At 37.0% G+C, this 22,544-nt stretch overlaps 1 protein-coding gene across 1 annotated transcript; it reads right to left on the minus strand.

Annotated features, from left to right (window-relative positions):
- Positions 1 to 200: 200 nt before the first annotated feature.
- On the minus strand, positions 201 to 22,456 carry RAD9B (RAD9 checkpoint clamp component B). Its single transcript, XM_034790723.1, has 11 exons — positions 22,372 to 22,456; positions 20,208 to 20,278; positions 19,058 to 19,207; positions 17,674 to 17,788; positions 14,591 to 14,690; positions 9,898 to 10,004; positions 6,991 to 7,097; positions 6,194 to 6,258; positions 4,997 to 5,119; positions 3,681 to 3,969; positions 201 to 817 (listed from the first exon to the last, which is right to left on the minus strand). Exons 1-11 carry the CDS (start codon positions 22,403 to 22,405, stop codon positions 686 to 688), a joined length of 1,293 nt encoding a protein of 430 aa, XP_034646614.1. The 5' UTR covers positions 22,406 to 22,456; the 3' UTR covers positions 201 to 685.
- Between the last annotated feature and the right edge of the window lie 88 nt (positions 22,457 to 22,544).

Raw genomic sequence — 22,544 nt, forward strand, 5'->3', positions numbered from 1 at the left:
GGTACAATGAAGTTTGAGAACCCTTGCTCTAAAACACCACTCCTAACCCATTTTAGGGCTATCATGTGTACTTGACAATCTAAAATTCTTAATCCAGCACTACACCAGTACTGAGATGAAAATGAAAATTTCAACTACAGTTTCAAGAGGACATATCCATACAACTGGCTGACATAGAATGGTAATGACAGAGGGTAAAACACTCATGCTTAAAGCTTTATGGATACATATTACATATTTGTTAAACTTCCACATAAGTTGGAATATGTAAATATTTACATGTTTTAACCTGTGACTATAACAGGAAATGATAAAACACTGAATCATTGAAGAGTCTTAACCAGTCCCTTTTATGTATTTTTATTGCAGAAGAGGGAACCTGCACAATCAAACAAGCTCTGTTCACTTGAGCTTGAAACTCTAGCCTTCTTAGGTGTTAAACTCAAAATCACTAACACTAGTAATAGGCTAGAATATAAAATACAAATATCAACAGCAGTTTCTATTTACTGTTCTAATTTCTATGTAATCTAAAAATAGAAAACCCTAGGAAATTTCCATAATGGAAGTGTTGCAACAAGTTTATAAAATAGACCATAGCTATTCATTATGCATGTAAAATACACTTTAATACCTAAAGAGAATGTAAACATCTGTGCAACGGTTGTACAGGCACTACGTATCCCTAGACAACGTGGGAGAGCTGCTCATTGTCAAAATCCTCTTCGGCATCACTAGCTGTGGCCAAACTATGGAGTGTGTGGCTGATGACATCTTGCTCCTTAAATGAAACTGCTCCAAAGAAAAGTGAATGAAACTGGAAAATGCAATATTTAATAAAGTGAGTTTTTGTACACACAAAATATTCCTGGAATTTTGTTTGTTACTGCTGATTAAGTCTTTTTGGCAAGCATATTATTAAAAAAAAAAATAAAAAAAAAAAATTAGTAACCAGTGTAGACTAACCAACACATTTGGTATCTACAAATATTTCCAGCTGTCATTAGAGATGTACCAGTGTATGGTAATTTGCCAGCTGATTTAATTGCAATCATTGTAATTCAGTATTTAAAGCAAATTTGAAAGTCTAGATATGGGAAAACAGTTGGACCTATACATAAGGCTGCCTCAGAGGTTTGAATTTAACAGGGGAAAAATGTGAATATTTAAATCCTAAATATTTAAAATATTCACACATAAATGAAACAGCAGAGATTATGCTTGTCTGCAGCTATGGTATGCATAGGGCACCGTTTTTGAATATACAGCACTCCTATAGATACACTTATGTATGGTAGGAGGACATGAAGACACCATTGCCAGACCTGGTCTTCCCAACCCTCTGGAAACAGGTTGGAAGCAGCTACTGCTAAACCTTTTCAGAATGGTAGAGAGGAAAGGGTCAGGTGGCAGAAGAAATAACTGACAAGCCGCCACTCCTCAACAGGGGAGGAGAAGCAGCTGATACTGTAAGCAAGCACATCTGCCATTTTTGTGAAGACATCTGCTGATGCCCTGGATTTTACTGCTGCATCTTCACAAACACTACTTTTAACAGGTAGTGATAATCGTGGCGCCTTCCACTGCCTTAAAGTAGACACTGAAAAGGCTCTGTGGGCAGGTGTTTGCTGGCATGTATGTGTTCCTGTGAGAGTTCTCTGCACCAAAAAAAAAGGGGGGGGTGCAAACGGGTCAGAGCATGAGGTGTGGGTAATAGGAAGCATACAGGTGTCCTCTAAGGGGTGGAGAAGGAAGAATTCGGCTCAAATCCTGGTATGAGTAGGAAGGGAGGAAAATAATAAATCCAAGAGGAAACGTGGACTTTTAATTTTAAATATTTTCTCATACTCATGTCTCAGAATACTACCTATTCAACTTGATTAAATAGTCACTCAGAAACAACAGTAAGATTGCTCAAAAACACTGAACTGTGACCATGTTGGTCCATGGAAACCAGCAAGCACCTACATGCACAAATTGACTTAAGTGTGGGGGGTGGAGGAAAACTAAAGAGGGAGGGATTAGGGTTCAGGAGCAAGCATAGAACTGGAAATGCTGGTTTCTAGTACCAATTCAACTATAGTGAGGCTCTGGACAAGTCACCTTCCCTCTGCTTCCTCTATCTGTAAAATGGGGACAATATCAGGTGTCGGTGGCTGTTCAGCAATAAGTATTACAAGAGAAAAATTTGATTTGAAAAGACTTTGATTTTATGTTTAAGATAATAGAGATAAAGCTAGTTTAAAAATGCAATTGTTAATATTCCTTTATAGATCAAGGTCTTTTTAGAACTTGCCCTGATGTGAAATGATTTTTTTTAGGGGATTTAGTCTCCAGCCAGTCAGATTTATTTGTGCTGGTTTCCAATGTAGCTTTTACTTTACTGTTGCCTTAACTAAAGCATACTCTCAAATCCATAAAGCAATAGGCATCACATAAAGCTCACTACTTCTCAAGATATCTATAGATCAGGCCAGGTGGACGGCATAGGAATTTACCTGTTACAGGAAGAAAAAATTCTAGTCCTTTATGACAGAAGAACCTCAAAAAGTGAATCAAGCATAAACTGAGCCAGTGATATCAGCCGTACTCTATGTAAAACCTGCAATATCCCATTCATCAAAAGCAGGACTCTGTTGAATTCCACAATTTCATAGCTGTGAAATTACAATTTTTCCATGATGATATGGAGGTCAGTGTTTTGCTGCAAAATCTGCCAATTTGCTGAAACCTATCGCCTGTTATCTTGTTCTGTCTTCGTGCTTTACCAGGACTGCCTTAAGCTGCCTCTTGCTCTTTAGCTTTCCTCACAAGAGGAGTTAATTGGTTTATAGCAACAGAGGGTCCTGTGGCACCTTTGAGACTAACAGAAGTATTGGGAGCATAAGCTTTCATGGGTAAGAACCTCACTTCTTCAGATGCAAGTAATGGAAATCTCCAGAGGCAGGTATAAATCAGTATGGAGATAACTAGGTTAGTAATTGGTTTATAGTCCTTGCTGTCTGTAGGATTGTATAGGCAGTTGGGAGTGGGGTGGTCGTCTAGTAGCCAGAACTGGCATGGGGGCAGCCAGAGAATAGCCCCACTTAGCTGCTTATATCTGGAGAACAGCACAACAGTTAAGGTTTGAGGAATCAGGCAGATACGCCACTGAAGCAGTTACAAGCCAACCCACCTCCTCCACAACTCCTTGGCGCACAGTGGACAGGAAAGATGCTGAGATGGACTCCTATACCACATAATGGGAACGCGGGAAGTACAGCATAGCAAAAAATCCTCACTCCAAAAAAATCCTTGTAAAAATAATTCTGTGGTTGATGAACTTTTTCAAATATGAACTTATAGGTAGGTGTGAAGGAGAATAAAGGGCATTGTGGGGCAGTAGACTGAAATAACCTTGCCACAGAATTTGGGTCCATTGTACTGCAAAGTACATGGGGACCTGTCTATAGGGGAACTGTTTAATTGTAGATTCTACATATATTGAAAATCATACTGTTGCTCTGAACTTGACTGAAACAGCAATTTATATAGAACTGAACACTGTGGTGTGATAAATGTGGCTACATTTAGTAACTAAATACTAGTTTAAGTACTAGTTAAAAGTATTATTTTGCTGTCTGGGCAAAACTCATTTTTCTTTAGCTTACAACGTAGATTTGATTTGGAATTCTTCTTACCTTGTACTGATCAGAATATGAGGGTACTACTGCCTCCACAATTTTAATGTCACCTGCTGCACTCATGTCCAATACTTCTATGTTCTTCATGTCTTTTTTTGAGATTATGGGAATAATAGCTCCTTTTGACAGAGGTTTCCTAGACTCCACAGGTGACTGCGTGTTGCTATGTGCTCTTTCAGTCCAACAAGGCTTTTTTGAAGCTATTGTTTCTTTATTACTATCATTATCTGCAGAGTTGTTTGAGACATTTTCAACATTATCTGCATAGGCCTTCATCAAGGTAGGCCTGAGGGATTAACAGACACGTTAGTAACCTGACATTGGATGTCTTACTAGATAAATAATAAAACCATATAAATAAACAGATATTACAAATGACTAATGAAAAGCATGATGACTCTAGAACTAAGCTTTCATCTAGTCTGACCCTTCCCCCAAGCTAAGCTTCATGGATCCCAGGCAAAACTGACAATAGTAAGAGTGCTGCTGTTTGTTCTGCCGAAAATCCCTGATGCTGGCTCCTCTTGTACTCCTAAGGAGAGGGTATTGCACCAGTCTATTTCATGAAACGGGAGCATGTGTTTGAGAAGGTAATGTAAATCTACAGAAAGCCATCCCCACAAACTAGAAATAGGGAGAGATCTGAAAAGGCAATGAGAAAGATGAAACAGGCAACTCAAACAACATTTTAAACACGTATTGGCTGTCAGAAATTATGGTGACAAGTGCCACCATAGTATTGGAAAGCTAGATATGTACTCTGGATAGGAGCGGCAGCAAGTAGGAAAGAGAGTGTCCTCTCCTCATAATTGGTGCACTGTCTTGGGTCTCAAGTTGTCATACCAGCTCTTCATCTTGTGATCAGGCTCCTTAATCTGAACCTGATCGTCCTTTTAATCCAGGGGTTCTCAAACTTTTGTACTGGTGACCCCTTTCACATAGCAAGCTGCTGAGTGTGACTCCCCCTTATACATTAAAAACACTTTTTTATATATTTAACATCATTATAAATGCTGGCAGCAAAGTGGGGTTTGGAGTGGAGGCTGACAGCTCGCAACCCCCCCCTGTAATAACCTCATGACCCCCTGAGGGGCCCCAACCCCCACTTTGAGAACCCCTGTTTTAATCCAATAAAACATCACTTGTGTGCAAATGCCCTAATATGAGTTATCATAGCAATGAATGCTGTAGAAGAACCAGTACATCTTTTCCCTCACACCTCAAATCTAACATAACTGGAAATTGCAAAAAAGGACAATGGATGTTCAACCTTTAGGAGCAGAATGCCAAAACAATCCTAAATCCTGCATTACCTTTTCTGTCTTTGTGAAAGGCATAGAGATTGCTGAGAGGATTCCCTATTTTCAATGTCAGCTAATGTAGCCAAAACAAAGCTGGCTTCTACCATCATGTCCTCAATACTGAAAGCAATTGGTCTAAAAATATAAAATCAGAGACTGAATTGTATGTGTAAACATATATATATGGGGTTTATTTTTGAGGGGGAGGAAGGAGGCTAGTTCATATACTTCTATATATAGAGAGAGATACACACACAAAGATGCTTGGTATAGAGACTATTTCTATTCACTACTTAGTTAAGAAACATGAGAAACTTCTTTGTTTCCCATTACAGCTTTATATACTGCAGTGAGTAAATACTATGGAATTTTGTGCTTAAAATAATTTAGTACCAAAGGTGCTTCCACACTTGTGGACAACTGCTCAAAGTTCAGATTTAAATAAAAAATGGTTTCCTTAACTGTTCCCAGAAAAGGAGACTGATGGCCTGATATTCAGAGCTATACTGAGCACCTGAAGTTTCCCTTGAGTTCAGTGGGATGTGGGGTGCTCAGCAATTTAGAAAAATCAGACAAATTATGTTTTGCATAAGGTCTATCATATAAAAGTAACTCCTTAAATCTGATAACAAACTATTCAACTTTTGTACTACTGTGGTTAATTACAATCACAGCTCTTAATAAGTGAATGCTATTGGTTATTTTAAAGGGGAACCACTGATATACAGTAGAACACCAGAGTTACGAACTGACTGGTCAACTACACACTTCGTTTGGAACTGGAAGTACGCAAACAGGTAGCAGCAGATACAAAAAAAAAAAGCAAATACGGTACAGTATTGTGATAAACATAAACTACTAAATAAATAAAGGGGAAGTTTAAAATAAAGATTGGACAAGGTAAGGAAACTGTTTTTGGTGCTTGTTTCACTTAAATTAAGATGGTTACTATGCAGAAGAAAAATGCTGCTTTTAAAGTTTCAAAGCTGTATTAAGTCAATGTTCAGTTGTAAACTTTTGAAAGGACAACATTTTGTTTAGAGTTATGAACATTTCAGAGTTATGAACAACCTCCGTTCCCGAGGTGTTCATAAATCTGAGGCTCTACTGTAATGGCTAAATATTACTCATAAACCAGACTGCAGATGAAAATCGGACGCAGAGCTGTTACTAAAATACTACTATACAGGTAAGTTCCCAAAAACTTACTTTCCAGACACATCAAAATGAATTGAGACAGTAGCGCTAGTAGCCTCTGCAAATAATAGTAGACCCTACAAATGGAAACGAAAGGATCATTAAAGTATCTTAAAACACAAATATTAAACGCTACATTTTCCTTTACATTATTCCCATGGATTAATCTTTATGGATTAGGGATACCAATCTGCTGTTACATGTATACATTCTTGCCTTCTATGCCCTGAGATTTTCCCAGAGATAATATTTTCCATATCTAGTATGAGATGCATTATTATAGCTATAGATTATAAAATCTTCAATACATGTCTAATAAATTATTTTTTACTCAAACCTCAAGCTTTTACCAAAAAATTATCCTCACTTCCCTGTTCCCCACCATACCCTCTGAAAGTAAACCTCCAGTGCTAAAAGGAAGCCTGCTTTTATGACAGGTTTCAGAGTAGCAGCCGTGTTAGTCTATATCCGCAAAAAGAACAGGAGTTCTTGTGGCACCTTAGAGACTAACAAATTTATTAGAGCATAAGCTTTCGTGGACTAAAGCCCACTTCTTCGGATGCATATAGAGTGGAATGAATATTGAGGAGATATATATACACACATACAGAGAGCATGAACAGGTGGGAGTTGTCTTACCAAAGCTGAGAGGCCAATTAGGCTACCCCTCATCCAGGTAGTAAATACTACCATGCACCTGAGGCACTGTAAAACAGCTGCCTCAGTGAGAGTCCTGCAGCGCCGTAGTTAAACATTATATATATTACACAAATATCCTACTATCAAGAACATTTTATTCGTATCTTTACCCTCAGTTCTTTAAGGCAAAACGTTACTTCAGAGTCTACTCCAATTTGAAAGTAGTCAAATTCATCTGGATTAAGATGTATTTTAGTGTGCATTGCCTTTGAAAAATCTGTTCAAAAATTACAAGAAAGGCAAGGATTAAAAACAGAGGGTGAAATTCTAGCCCCAGTAAGTCAGTGGGGCCATGATTGCATTCACAGGCCCTGAAACTAGATGTCTTCTGGACCAGCAATTGTAAAAGTCTAACAAATAACTTACAAACATGTATATGAGTATTTATTGTAAATATACAGTATACTGACTCTGATATTGATAATTATGAAATATCAATCACAATATTTACACCTGTTATCTTCCAAGAGTAACCCTACCAGCACAATTACAGTGGAAAACAGTGTATTAGAAAAAAGATTAAAATAATTCCATCTAATCACAAAGAAGAGTAAATCACTTTTTAAACTAATTTTAAGCTTATCAAACAACTAAAAAGAATTAACAATCAAACTGGAAGTTACTGTCTTGACAATGTCATGAGGAAGACTGGAATTCAGAAAATTAAGTTCCATTTAAGAGAGCTGTAAATCAGATGTAAAAGTTGTTTTAGGTAAAATACTCTTGAAATGCTTTGGTTAATGTAATGGTTTGTCTAACCATTTTTTAAAACTATTTAAATTCTAGAATTTACCCTGTGACCTAGAAGTTAAAGACAAATATTTTTGATTATTTAAGTTAGCTTAAGATGACTATTAAATTAAATAAAGCATTTAAAAATATTGCTTAAAACAACTTCTAATGCTGATTTCCAATTATTTTTAATGCACTCTACATTTTTTTCATCCTATGGTTTGACCCTGAAGTTCCTTGTGCAAAGTCCCACTAACTTTAGTGTTGATAAGGTGTTCAATATAAACCCGGTATTCAGCAGCTTTTATTTAAGAGTTTATTTTAAAATGTAAACATTCATTGAAGGCAATTGCTGTGGTGAGTTTTTTTTAAATAGACTTAATCGTAGTTGACAGCTATCTGAAGTATAAAAGAAGGCAAAAAAGTAGTCTTTCACTGACATTGTACAATTGATGTAAACAAGGGAAAATATTATGCAGTTCATTTTTAAGTATTAAATTATATCACTTATAATGAACATTGCAATTCTCTTAGTTACTGTAAAACGAATGAAAGATGTTCTTCACTCATAGGTGCTCATCTTTGAAGGGGTGCAGAAAGAAAATATAAAGACATTTTTATTATGTGTGTGTGTCTCAGAGAGGTGCAGAAAATATTAAAGCAGTATGAATACTGAACTCCTGTGGAAACCAAACTCTTTCAAAGTTAACTGTCTAACAGAACAGTACTATAAATTACTTCCAGTCTCAAGTCTTTTACTCTTCCTGTTGGAATTTTCTTCTCTTAATCTCCATCCATGCACAGTTGAACATGAAATAATAACCCTGTAGTGTTCTATAAGATAGAAAAACCACAATTTTGTAATGTAATTGCCAACTCACAAAATGTAGGACCTATAATAAGCAAATGAAGGCAGGTCTACGGAGGAGGTGTCATCCCTTCCCTCTCCATCTCCAATACCAGGCCATTTTTCAGGGTTTATTTTTTCTATAGACATTCAAACCACAACTAAATCATATATTCAAAGGTATAAATATTGCTTTCGTTGCACAAGTTTATATATAGAATGTGGCTTAATATGTTCTACTAAGCAAATGTTTTATAATACAAAAAAAAAAAGTACTATGTCTCCTTTGTCCCTCTCTTCTTTCTCTTCCTACTGTGCTCTTTTAGTTCTGTTTCTTGATGAATCTTTATGCAGTTTCTTTTCTCAAATTATTTATCCTCTTTAAATGTATGCTTGTTTCTAATAACGTCTCCTTCTTGAAGATGTAATCTATTTTCTCTTCTCTGTTTCGCACTCTGCTCCATTTCTACTACTTGAGCCTCTCTGCCCTCCCTTTCTATAGCCTTCCCTCATACCAATCCATACACCCCCCACTGCTTGCAAAAGCAATCTTTTTCCTTAACTGCACCACCATCAAACTGGATCATTTCAGGAAGGATGCAAAAGCGTGGGGTCTTTCTCTCCAAATGCAGTGGCAAGTGTTTCACACGAGGCATGGGTGACAAAGTACATTTATAGGTGTCCCCCTCAAAACGTTTATGAACTGATTACACCATTGTAAAACTGTATTATAGCATCACTTTCTGGTGCCATGCATGAGAACACTATGCTTTAGAAACAGTTATATCTTCAAAATACTTCCAAATCAGATGTCAGGAAAACACTCTCTCCATCTTATATTCTCACACATTAGTGCACAACATAACACTTCTAGACCAGCTAAAATGTAATATTGCTGTCATACATTCACATTTAGAAATATGCTCACTGCTGATGATGGCCATTACAATGATGTTATTTATGTTTAAATATTTATTTCCTTTTTAAATACAAAATTCTCCTCTTCTCCCAGTTTGTTGCTGTTTCTTTACAGTTATCGTAGAATAATGATCTCAGTTCAAGCATGCAGCAAATTGCGTAATTTTAGCTTGATGTACTGCTCTGGGTGTCAAGTATCAGGGGGTAGCCGTGTTAGTCTGTATCTACAAAAACAACAAGGAGTCTGGTGGCACCTTAAAGACTACTCCTTGTTGCTCTGGGAGGCATCTACTATTGATACCAAAAAAAATCTAACTGATGCACCAGTACAGGTTTCCTCAAAAACTTGTTCTCTGACCTGAAACCCTCTGCACACCTTTAACTTCATTTAAGATATCTAAATAATCAGTTTAACTTTCAGCCCTGTGATACCTTTTCCCACCATGATGCGAAGTTATTATTTTTTTCAATTGTTTTAAAGCACTCTCATCCTTCAAAAATATTGTGAATTAATTCTTACCGATTTCTTCCTCAGTATAACTCTTGAAACAAACTTTCATTGGTGTAACAGCTACAGTTACTTCCTCTTGACAGGTTGGAAAATGAATCATTACATCAGTCAGCAGCCTAAGATGTTTTGTATAGCATGTTAAGATTAATGTAGACAACAAATTACTATCTATTCACATTAGTAACAAAAATTAGTGTCACTTTGCCATAAGAGTTGAAAACGTTGCAAGAGAAAATATAGGTTGTTGTGTATTATCCCCCCTTTTAAATGTGATTTAATTGTATTTTCTTTTCTTTTAGTATGATTATGATTTTATATATTATACTTCAATAATGTATAATAATTGTATTTTAATCTAACCAGTACTGTTAAAACAGTTAATATCTAATTATCATGATAATTATGACAATCTTAATGTGATTTTGTCTTCCTTTTAGTATTAATATATCAAGAGCCAAATAAACATTTTAGATATATTTTTATTATTTTTACTTTGTTCATAAATTTGCAGGTGATGGAAAAGCAAAATTCTTGCATTAAATTTTGTTTACTACAGACAAACAGGTTCAATTGATGGCTGTCTCTCCATATACTGATTGCAAAAAGAAATACACTGATCATTCTTTTCCCAAGAAATCCTGACATATCTCCTCCCATCCCCAACGGCTTTGTGCTGTCGTTGTGGCAACTCTCTGTCCAGAAGAGGAAGGCTGGGACACAGCTCTCTCCAAAACCCCTCAACACTGCTTCCTGAGTTGATGTGTTGTGAGTAATCTCATTAAGTTGAACAATAGAATGTAAGTACTTCGAGGCAATGACCCTCTTTTTACTGAATATCTGTACAGTCTATATAACAATGGAGCTCGGAGCCTTGAGTGGTGTCCCTAGGTCAGACCTACTGCAATATAAAAACTAAGTGGGCAAAAATCCAAGACCACTCCCCTTTCCCCTTTTTTTACATTGAGAATGATTCCTCCCAAATCATAATTAAAAAAAAAAATGACCCATGATAGAAGATATTTTATGCAAGGCAGAGAATTATTAAGACCCTTAAAAATATTCCTTATTGTGTAGCCTATCACGACAGTATCAACTTCATGATATTTTAAAAAAAGATGACCTCTTACTTTACATCCTTTTTACTGTTCTTTTTTTAAAAAAGTCAAGTGTGACAGTTTTTCCAGCTTGGCAAAAACATATCTATTTTACATCATGAACTGCTTCAATTTTTAAAAATAGGTTCATGAAAAATTTAATGGATGTTTACCAATTTGTCAACTCTATTGAATTAATGTTTAATTTTTTAAAAAATCTACTCTGCACATACTGGTGTTCAGAGTCATGCTATAGGTAACATTATAAATATTTATAAACATTTGGCCTTCACATGATGTGTATCCAGTCACTTCCTACTGTGAGCTTTACACCAAGTCTTTAAAAACACTTATTTCAATTCTACAAACAATATCATGTAAAGTCTGTTTTGTGGCTTTATAGACTTCTATTTCTATAGAACAATGAAACAATGAAACTGAGATAGGGAAAATAGGGAATTTAGACACATTATCTATTAAAATTAATGGAAGATATGGACCTAAATCCCCTAGACTGTTTTTGAAATGCTACTAACTTAAATATTTAAAAATACTGGAAGAACTGTAGCTGTTTATGTCAAGCATTCAAAATGGTAGTGATGTGCTTTTATCACAAATGATATTAAGGAGGATCTTCCAACCCGCCTATGCAGCTGTTGTCTTGTTACCAAATTAAATGATGATAATATCTTGTTTTCCTACAGCATTTTCAATATGAAGATCTGAAAGCTCTTTACAAATAGTAATTAATTCTTTTAAGAATGCTGTGTGTTGGGTAAATATTATTACCCCCATTTAACAGATGAGGAAACTGAGGAACAAAGAGATACAGGATCCTATTCAGTGCACACTGCAGTCAGTGGAAAGACTCTCATTGACTTTGATGGATATTGGATCAAGACGGAGCTTGCTACAAAACTCAGTTTGTCTATCTTCAAGTCCTGTATTTAAACACACTAAACAGCAGCTAATGCATTCCAGAATGTCACTGGCATGATCTCTGAAAAACAGCAAGTTTGTCAATATAAGACCAATTGAGATATAACTTTGTCAGGCTAATATTCATTTGTATAGGTAAATACTTTTAAAACCTATATACACTTTTAATGGCTACAGGAACAGACTGCTCTTGTTCACTGTTCTAGAATTTGCTTTTCAGAAGACTAGCTAAAATCTTTCTATATATGTTCAGTTGACATGGCACATTTAAGAACTGTACTTGTAGCACCCTTACAATGCTTGTTCCAAACTTCACAGTCCCATTGGTAAAAATATTTAGCTTTTTTCTACTTTTGCTAATATGATCATTGGATTTTTTTTTCTGACTTGTGCTAAAAGCAACTATACACAAAAAAACAATGGACAATTAAAAACCTTTCTATCTTCATACCACAACAAAGGCCTAATTCAAAGCTCAGTGAAGTCAATGAAAGGACTTCTATTGACTTCAGTGCACTTTGGATCATGCTCTAAGTCTTTGAGGTATCTTCTCAAGACATATTCTCCCTGACTGCAACTCTCGGTTCTGACCAAGTCACTGGTGTATCTTAGCTCCCTTTTGTACACTAGAAAATATGTCTGCCTGATGTACAAATTTGTATTGGACAAAGACTATTAGATATTAAATAATCCTTTAATTATAGCATTTGCACCTGCAGCAACTGACCTGTTGTTGCTAACCTCAGTTTGAAAACTGTATCTTTTGTGAATTAACGAGACTGCTGAAAGCAGGGAGCACTTAAAAAAGAAATCCTAAAAAGAGCGCAATATTTCAGCCAACAGTGTAGAAAGGTTTGGCGTATATATGTTTGTGATACTACTGTTGTTTTTACTGAATGTCCAAATATTTCCTAACTAATGATGACTTCTCCCAAAAGCAATATTTAACCAAAAGATTTCAAACTTCAAAAGAGTGACTTTTTAAAAAACCTACAGATAAGAACTATTTCTTTACTTCGAAGAATTGACTGAGATAAATAAGACTGCACGTCAAAATCCCTGGTATTTTCAAGTGCATAGTATAATTACTTCTGTGTAGTAACCAATGTACATTATAATATGCAGTGTTGCTGATATTACCTCAACCATCTTGTCCCTCTAATGGCTATTATAGAAAGGTTGATATTTCATTTTGAATTAGTAACCATTATATGAATACATTTTTGCTATAACATTCCACTGCTTATATTCTTAATACACCTCTATCCCGATATAAAGCGACCCAATATAACACGAATTTGGATATAACGTGGTAAAGCAGTGCTCCGGGGGGGGGAGGGGGGAGAGGGCGGGGCTACGCACTCCGGCAGATCATGGCAAGTTCGATATAATGCAGTTTCACCTATAACGCAGTACAATTTTTTGGCTCCCGAGGACAGCGTTATATCGGGGTAGAGGTGCAGTAATTTTTAATAAGAAGGTCTTTGCAAACAAGGCTTTGTGAGAGAAAATCAGTCTACTCTGCTGTTTTGGTAACTTTTTAGTTATTTTTCCTGTTTCAAAATATGAAATGCAAGTGCTTTGCTATCATTTAGTGTCACTGTAGCACCATGATTAAATATCTCATATCTTCTCCTGAACTGGGGGAGTAGTGTAGCTGCCACAATCAGGATTTTAATTGCCAGGAGTAATCAGAATATCACAGTCACACTCCTCACTCCTGCCATATACCTCAGTTCCCTTCCCCAGAAGTACACAACAAAGGGTACTATTTTTCTTTTCTCTAATGGTAAAAGAACACCTGTTTCACAAAAGTTCCAGTAATCTCTCCCCTATGCCAATATTTAATGTATTTATTGTGAATATATAAAATATAATAACCATCCTTTAGCATTATTGATAATTGTATAAGGTGAGAGAAGTTGACTATGTAAAAATGAAACCTTACTCAACAGCAATGTTGAATATATACAGTCAAAGCTTATTTTTTGTATAAAAATAAAATTTTGCTCTCTCTTACCTTTGTTAGTGCTGCCACTAAGGAAGAATAACGTGATTCATATCTAACACATTCATCATCACCAACAAAATTGTTCACTAAGTTCAGTTTTAGAATCTTTATAATAGCAATAACGCAGGAGCCAAAATAACCCAGCTCAATTTTCAGACTGCAGGTGGAGTTTGCAGCAATGACAGTCAGACAATCATCATTTTCTAGATTAAATTTACTCAATTTAACAAAGAAGTCATGGAGAGACAATAAATGTTGAATTCCATGCTTGTTACAGAAAGCCACTTTTCAGAGTAGAACTGCACTGTAAGTAGCTATTACAAATTTTGTAATTTTACCTTTATATTCCTTTGTCTAAACAACTCAAGCAAACTCCAGTATTTAACATATTCTGTAGGAGCTTCTGAAAGCTGCTAGTTATACATTATCATCTTTACTCAAAGCTGGATTAATGGCAGTGCTGATGCAGCCGTGACCTAAGGTCCCCAATATGTTGTATTATTTAGTATAGTACTGTGAAACTAATCAAACATTGCTTATTACTATATGACATTTAGGTGCTCAAAATATGTTCATCCCTGATTCTCTTAATTGGACTCTGAGTGCACTACTTCCTCCTATATTATTTCTAAAACAAAGAATATATTGAATTCATTACCTTGATTGGATCTTCAGTACATTAGGACACATAGGCCTTGAAAAAACAGCTTGTAAAGGTTCACATTCATGAAAAGCCAGGTTATGAGTTTTTACAATACCTAAAGATATAGCATAGGTGTAGAAATTAACATATGTTTGCATGTTATCTTAAACTTAACAAATTTAAATTAACACGTTCATTAATCTCTGTAAAAAAAAAAAAAAAAAAAAAAAAAAAAAAAAAAATCAAATGTCCCATTCTGCCCTGTGTGGGAATAGCTTGCCTAAGTATAGGAAACTCCATGAATTTTAACTCAGTTTCCTAGGAATTCTTTCATCGTGTAAAAAGCTGAAGGTTCCACTTCCAAAACTTGTGGGTCTCAGGAGTTCTCTGTGAATCTCAGGTGATCCACAAGAACAAAGTGTCAGGCATGTTAGCTCCCAGAAAGTACATTTGGTGTTTGGGATGTAAAAGAAAGGCAGAGTGGTTGGCTGGTATAATAATAATGAAAAAAAAAAAGAAAATAATAAACTTCTATAAACATTTACTGAATAGCTATCTTAATTACCATTTACTATTGCAAACAAGTATACCAAATACTCTGAGGCTTAGGTTTTATGAAAGATGGTGTTTAGTGCTCTGTGGTGGATAGTGAGAGATGTCACAGGCTCGTTTCCACTATCAATGTATGTGTTGGGTTCTCTTTACTCCACTGTTCAAATTAATAATTTTTATTAATAAAAGCATGAAAGGTTATCAAATAATAACCTTTTGCTATCAGGTCCTCTGTGTATATATATATAGCAAGTTTATAAAAATACAAACAAATTTAAAACAAATTTAAAAAGGGAAAATGATATAGTTACATTTTTCCAAATACACCTCTAAAATGCAAACTTTCAAAATTAAATATAACCCAAACAACAAATGGCAAGAAATCTGTTATTTCAGTGGAGCACGCACATTAAGCTAGCACTAAATCAAACTTGTTGCCTTGAGCCTTAATACATTGTTTCCACTTATTAATATAAAAAAGTATGTTACAAATATTAGAAAATGCATTATGTACCATACTGGCAGAAATAATTATAATGGTACTTTAAGGGTTTATTTTCCAGCAGAAAGTGATTGTGCATCACTGTCTTCTACTGGACAGAATATGTCAGACCTGTTATAAATTCACAGAACCATGTAACTTGGAGATGGAAAAGACTAATTAGATCATCTAGTCCATCTAACTGCCAAAACAGGTGTTTTCCCCTATAATACATTTTCAGTATTTTGTCCCACATAGTTTTTAAATGTGCATGCAGTAGAGCATTCACTACTTCCCTGAGGAAACTATTCCACTATTATACAATAACTCCTTGCTTAACATTGTAGTTATGTTCCTGAAAAATGCAACTTTAAGTGAAACGATGTTAAGCGAATCCAATTTCCCCATAAGAATTAATGTAAATGGGGGGGGGTGGGAGGTTAGGTTCCAAGGAAATTTTTTTCACCAGACAAAAAGCTATACACACACAGAGTATAAGTTTTAAACAAACAATTTAATACTGTGTGGGATATTTCCCAGGGAATGCCTTACTGCTAAATGATGAACTAGCATTCCCCTGAGCCCTCAAGGGTTAACACATTATTGTTAATGTAGCCTCACACTACAAAGCAGCACTAATGGAGGGAGGGGAGACAGCATGGCAGACAGAAACACACACCCTGTGTGTGGGAGAGAGAGAGAGATACGTGTTGCCCCTTTAAATATGCTGACACCACATTCTAAGTACATTGCCTTTAAAAAGATCAGGAAGTTGAGACAGCAGCTGCGGCCAGCTCTCTCTGTCCTGAGCCCTGTTGTATCTCCCCCCTGCTCTAGGTGGAGAAGGGATAGGCATGGGGCAGGAGGACACCCTGACACAGCAAGCAGGCGGCTACTGGGAGCAGTTCCAAGGAAGAGGGCAGAAGCAGCACATGGCAGTGGGGCGAGGGACAGCTGAACTGCCCGCAATTGATAGCCTGCTGGGCAGCTGCTGCACAGGGAACTTAGGGGAGCAGGGAACTGATAGGGGGGTTGCCGGTCCACCCTGGTTCCAAGCCCCCACCAGCTAGCTCCAACGGGCTGCTCTTCCTGCAAGCAATGAACAAAGCAGGCGGCTGCCAAACAGCATTATGAGGGAGGATTGCGCAACTTTAAACGAGCATGTTCCCTAATTGATCAGCAACTTAACAATGAAACAATGTTAACCGGGATGACTTTAAGTGAGGAGTTACTGTACCAGATTTCACTATCCAAGTTTTCCCCTGATATTTCTCCTACATTTTCCCTTTCTTAACTTCATCCAATTACTCCTAGATACATCTCCTTGTACTATCCCAAGACCTCTTCAAAGGTATCAGTTTCTTATACTGTCAGTTAGTGGAGCAACTCCTTTATCTCAGTGCGGTAGTATCCTATGTTTTGGGAATTGAAATTTGAGAGTTCTATTCCCCATGCCACGTGCATTTATTTGAACGATGATCACAGTATAGGATATGCCACCATGGATCGTTCAAAGAATTTGAGGCATAAAATAAATCTTGTTATAGTCACCATGTTTCCTGTACAGGACCAGGTGCATGAAAACAAAGATCATTAATGATTATGATGTGAAACTGCTATTCCATCTACCAAATGCCTATTTTGTAGAACACAACTGTTATGACAAGTTCCCCTAAATAACTATCAACAAACATCAACCTTTTTTAAAAGTAATAATGTTATATACTGTGAGGAAATTAACAAAAATTAATCATCTATCATATGCGTAATTGCAGCCCAAAGAGAAAATCAGTCTGTAACAGCAGAAGAGAACTGAATACACTAGTGTCTTATATTATACAAAACCACTTTAGATTTTATTAGGTTGCAAAGCTTTTTAGTTTGCAAAGTCAAGCACCCAAAAGATAGGAAACGGTTGCAAGAATCGTTTATAATGGAAAATGTTAGGCATAACATTCTGCCAATGACAGAAAATATGTTTAATAATCAAAAGTACAAAGGTGACAAAATATTTACAAGTTTAAAGTACTTAATGTTTCTAAAAAGTCATATACATTTAACCTACCATGTTTGCAGAAGAGCTTAAAAGTTATATGACAATCATTAACATTTGTATAAATGTTGCACTTCTCTACATTCCTTTCTAGTGTGTTTAGACATCTAAACACAGGGAGGACTGACTGTAAGAAAAAGTGCATTAACAGTGTGCACCATAAGAGCAACACAAAGAATGCTAAATAATTGTATGTCAATCACAAATGGAAACATTAAAAAGAAAAGCAATGACAGTTACAGTCAGGCAAATCTACACAACCACACAATTAAAACAAATTAAATTAGCAAAAGCACAAGAGAAAGATGGATCCATGAGTTAGTTCTGTACATACAAATATATTTGTATTTTTATCTCCAAGAATAGTATTTAGTGTACAGCAGCAGCATCAATTTTTTCTAATCTGAGGACCAAATATATTATTTCAAAAGGTCAAAACCCCACAATCAATAGTTTGTGGCAGATTCTCTGCTGTGTTCTGTTTCCTTTGGAAAGCTCAGGTAGTGTAGAGAGAAGAAATAGGGTTTCAGGAGGACTCCTCAATAGCTGTAAAGCCAACACAGCTAGCTCCTACCCCTTCCTTCCCACAGCCCATGGTGCGGGAGGGGGCATGTCAGGGGAGGATAGGGATAGGAATAGTGGCTTGAGTGTGTGTTTCACTCTGGATACCTCCAGCTGATCCATGACTAAAGACTACTGTAACCTAGGCTAGGGTAGAGAATCAAGGAGTCCTATCTAGTTGTTGGTTTCCAGCTTTGTTTTTTTCCCCTCTCCTGGGCTGACCTAGGTGGCTGTGTAGTAGAAGTGAGCCACATTTTACTACCTGCTGCTCTCTTAGTCTCAGGCAGACCCTCTGAAGCTCCTATCCTGATATCTTTATAGCTTCCACAGACAGGCAAGTAAGCAGGGAATGAAGCAACCAGAGTGCCCCTCTCCTCCCACCCCTACAATGTAACAGGTGGCCAACAGGGCAGCTAATGAACAGCTGAAACAGGGATGGGACAGTAATTGCTCAGAGTGTTCCTGGCTCACACCAGCCCTGCTCTTGGGACAGCAGGGTAAATGGCCAGAGGCAATTAGAAACATGGTGCTCCCTACTGCCTCTCTGTAGTGATGAAGCTATTTCAAACACTTCAGTTTAGATGAAACTGCAGGGCATAGCTCAGGAAACATGTCTAATCATAAATAAATACAAATTTTGTTCCTGCCTCAGTTGTCTTGAGGGCTACAAGTTAGAACTTTAAAGGCCACAAATGGTTCCCAGTTCCATAAAGGATGAATTCTACTTAAATAGAGTAATATATCATTCTGTCCCCTACAACACTCACAATTCCATTAGAAAGTTGAATTGCCTTGCTGTTTAAAAAGTCATCTTTACTAGTCCATTAAGATTTACCTTCATTACTAATTTACACGTAAGGTGTAACTGTCTTTTTTTCTGACACAGTTCAGGTTCAGCTGTCCAGCAGTAATGTTGAAAAAACATAGATGAAAAGAAGACACATGCATACGCTGACATAGAAGAATTCACTGATCTTAGAGCAAGCTAAAAATATAATTAAAAATTAATATTTTATTATCTTGAAACTATAATAAAAAATGGATGAAATATATATTTTTATTTAATTCTATACTCCAATATCATATATAAGAACAAAACACATATATGTATGTATACATCTAATAATAAATACAGCAGATGGTTGGTTGGTTGGTTGGATGCATATACATACATCATCATCATGTTTAAACAAATCAGTTTTACTCCTCCTACTAGTTCAGAACTGGTTGATAAAATCTAGGGCCTCAATTCAGCAAAATGAATGCATGTGAATAGTTCCACTTTACCCCACTGGGACTATTTATATGCTTAAAATTAAGCTTGTGCTTAAGGGCATTGATGGATCAGAGCCTCTGGTAGCAAAATCTAATAGTTCCTTTCCCTCATCCAAGTGGGTGTGCATGGGTCTATTAATGCCTATATGAGAAGGCTGGTTTACATTACAAATTAAAAATATAATATCTTCATTTTTTTATCTGATGGCCTGCAATCACCCCAACTTAAGCTATGATCTTTGCACAAGTTAAGTAGGATTGGACTGGTCAGTGCATGACTGGATGAGACCACCACAGAAATGCCAAATTCTGCAGGAAGTGGTATTGACGATTCTGCAGGAGTCAGAAATGAAGAAATGCTGGAATATGGTCTTAAGAGGTAATTTTAAATTAGATGTAAAACTGAGACCCTGACCATCTGTGGCACTGATCCTACTGTCATAGACAAATTCTAGTTTGGCAACTATGAAAAAGCAGGAAAACTATAAAAAGCAGGAACAGAGTTTCCATGATATCATTCACATAGGTAAGATGATACCCAAAAAATGGAGTGTGGCCATGCAAAAAATGAGACGGTAAGGAAGATAATTTGAATTATGCTTTAAGGCGTGTATAGAAAAATTTTCAAAAAGCTACTTAAATTAATGTTGAGACTGTATTTCCCCATAAAAAGCCATTTAAATGATTAAAAAAACCCAAAATGCACTTACACCTTTTTCATTTGGGTCAAACCAAAACTCATCACTAATTCGTGCTATGGCATGTATTGCTCGTCCAAACACTGTAAGAGAAGACAAAAGAAATGTGAAATTTGCATTTTGTAATTTTTAAATAAAAAAAAAGTGATATAACATTGTCTCCAGATTAATTAAAGAAGAGAAAAATTCTAACTTTCCTACATCTATTTTAAAGGAAAGTTATGATGTAATGAGGAGCATAAAGACAAATATTACTGTTTCACAGCAAATCTCTTCTGTATTGCTCACAATGGCAACAGGAATGCACCACAGGTTGAAAAATTGCCACCAATGCTGGGTACTTCAGTTTCAGGAGCCTGACTTGAAATAACCTGGGCCTGATTTTCAGAAGTGCTAAGCACCCACAAACCCAACTGCTCAGCACTTCTACAAATCAGCCCCATGGTACATTAGATTGGGCACTTAAAACCTGAGACACATAAAACCAGTGGTCACAGCTGAAAAATCTGGCGATGGAGCCTTGAAGCCAATTAACAAAAATAAAAAAGCACAACACCAAATCAAGACTGCTATTAAAGGCAAAATTTCCACTGAGTAGGACTCCAGTATTTGACCTATTGAGTCCCTACCTCCCATACTTAACACAAACTTGAAATTACCAAGCTGTATTTGTTTTTATTTTGTGCACCAGGTCAGCAGTGGCGCACTACTCAATTAAGAGAGTTAGTTCTTGAAATACTGTTACAAAGCCATCAGGAAGCACAAGAGCAATGGTTTTGGTCTAGGTCTTATACTGAAATTTGCTATTAGGACTACTAGCTTTTAGGCATAAAAACAGCCAACTTATTTAAAGATTATTGCTGTATATATTGAAAGAAACTTTAAGGTTGCATGGCTGAAATAAAATAGTTTTTGAAACAATATAGGAGTACCGTGATAATTTACATTAATGACTGGGAAACCCACCATAATAATCTTAAAATAACACCACGTCAAAGATGATCACCAGAATAATGCTTCCTTAAGACTGGCTTTCTTTAAAATCAAATTTAAATAAGTAGGGATAATCTTGTATCCAAAGAATTACTAATAATAATAGTTTGAACTTGTATCACACTTTCTTTCATAGATTGATTTTTACAAGAGAGTAAGAACCAGTATGCCCATTTTATAGATGGGGTAACTGAGGCACAGAGAAGTTACGTGCCTTGCTGAAGATCACACAGCAAATCAATAGCAGTCAGAATTAGAGGCCAGATTTTCTGACTCTCCCTTGGCACTGGCAGCTGCAGCACTTCCTTTGAAACACCACTGAAACTAATGTAAAGAAAGATTCTGTTGTGGATATGTAGAGCCCTAGTTGCTCAAATGAGCGACAGAGTCTTTATTTAAAAGCAGCCATTTTACATACCAAAAAGTCCTCCTCTTTCTAATAACATTTTAAAGTCCACCAAATCACACTTTGTCTTAAAGTACATGGCAACAGGCTGTTTAAAGTATATTTTGTATGACCGAAATAGACAGGTCTTAAAACCCAAATTCTAGAGGCCTTTGATAGAAACAACACTATAAGTAGCAGTACTTTTCATCATGTTGCACAAGGGGCTGCGTGTTCTGCATGCATGTGAGGAGACACTGAGCTCTGCTCACAGGTAGGGACAATACGATTTGAACAGAGCTCCCATCAGGTGCTCTCCAGGGAGACCTTTTGGTTGATGAAAGACCTCATGTTGCCGATCTTAGGCAAAACACACTCACAGGGCTCTGTGTGTGTGTGTGGTGGGGAAGCACCTTTCAGCAATATGGCGTCATTGGCCTCCACATGCTGTCACACCTGTTGTTCCAAGAGATCTATGTAGGGTGACCAGACAGCAAGTGTGAAAAATTGGGACAGGGGGTGGGGGGTAATAGGAGCCTATATAAGAAAAAGACCCAAAAATTGGGACTGTCCCTATAAAGTCGGGACATCTGGTCACCCTAGATCTATGTAGCCTTGGCTCCCCACTCTCTGCCCCCGAACATCCACTCTGGAGATCTGTCACCGTGTCCCAGCAGCAGGTCTCAGCGCAGCTCCCTATTTCATGGTCCCAATGATGTGCTCCCCTGGGTGTAGCCCCCTGGCCCTGCCCCTGCCCCTGAGCAGCCCCACACATCCCCCTGCTGCAGCGGGTGCTACCTCTGAGGTGGGTCCCCCCAATCACACACTTCATGGTCCGGGGGCTGGGCGACAGCACCTCAGACAGGCCTTCCCAACCCAGCCTCGCCCCAAAAGGGCGGGAAACCAGCCAGTTGCCAGGGGGGCGGGGCCAACTGCGCCTCAGGAACCCGGATGAGGCTCATCCCTCGCGG

Source organism: Trachemys scripta, chromosome 15, assembly GCF_013100865.1.
Source record: "Trachemys scripta elegans isolate TJP31775 chromosome 15, CAS_Tse_1.0, whole genome shotgun sequence".
Taxonomy (NCBI): domain Eukaryota; kingdom Metazoa; phylum Chordata; order Testudines; family Emydidae; genus Trachemys; species Trachemys scripta.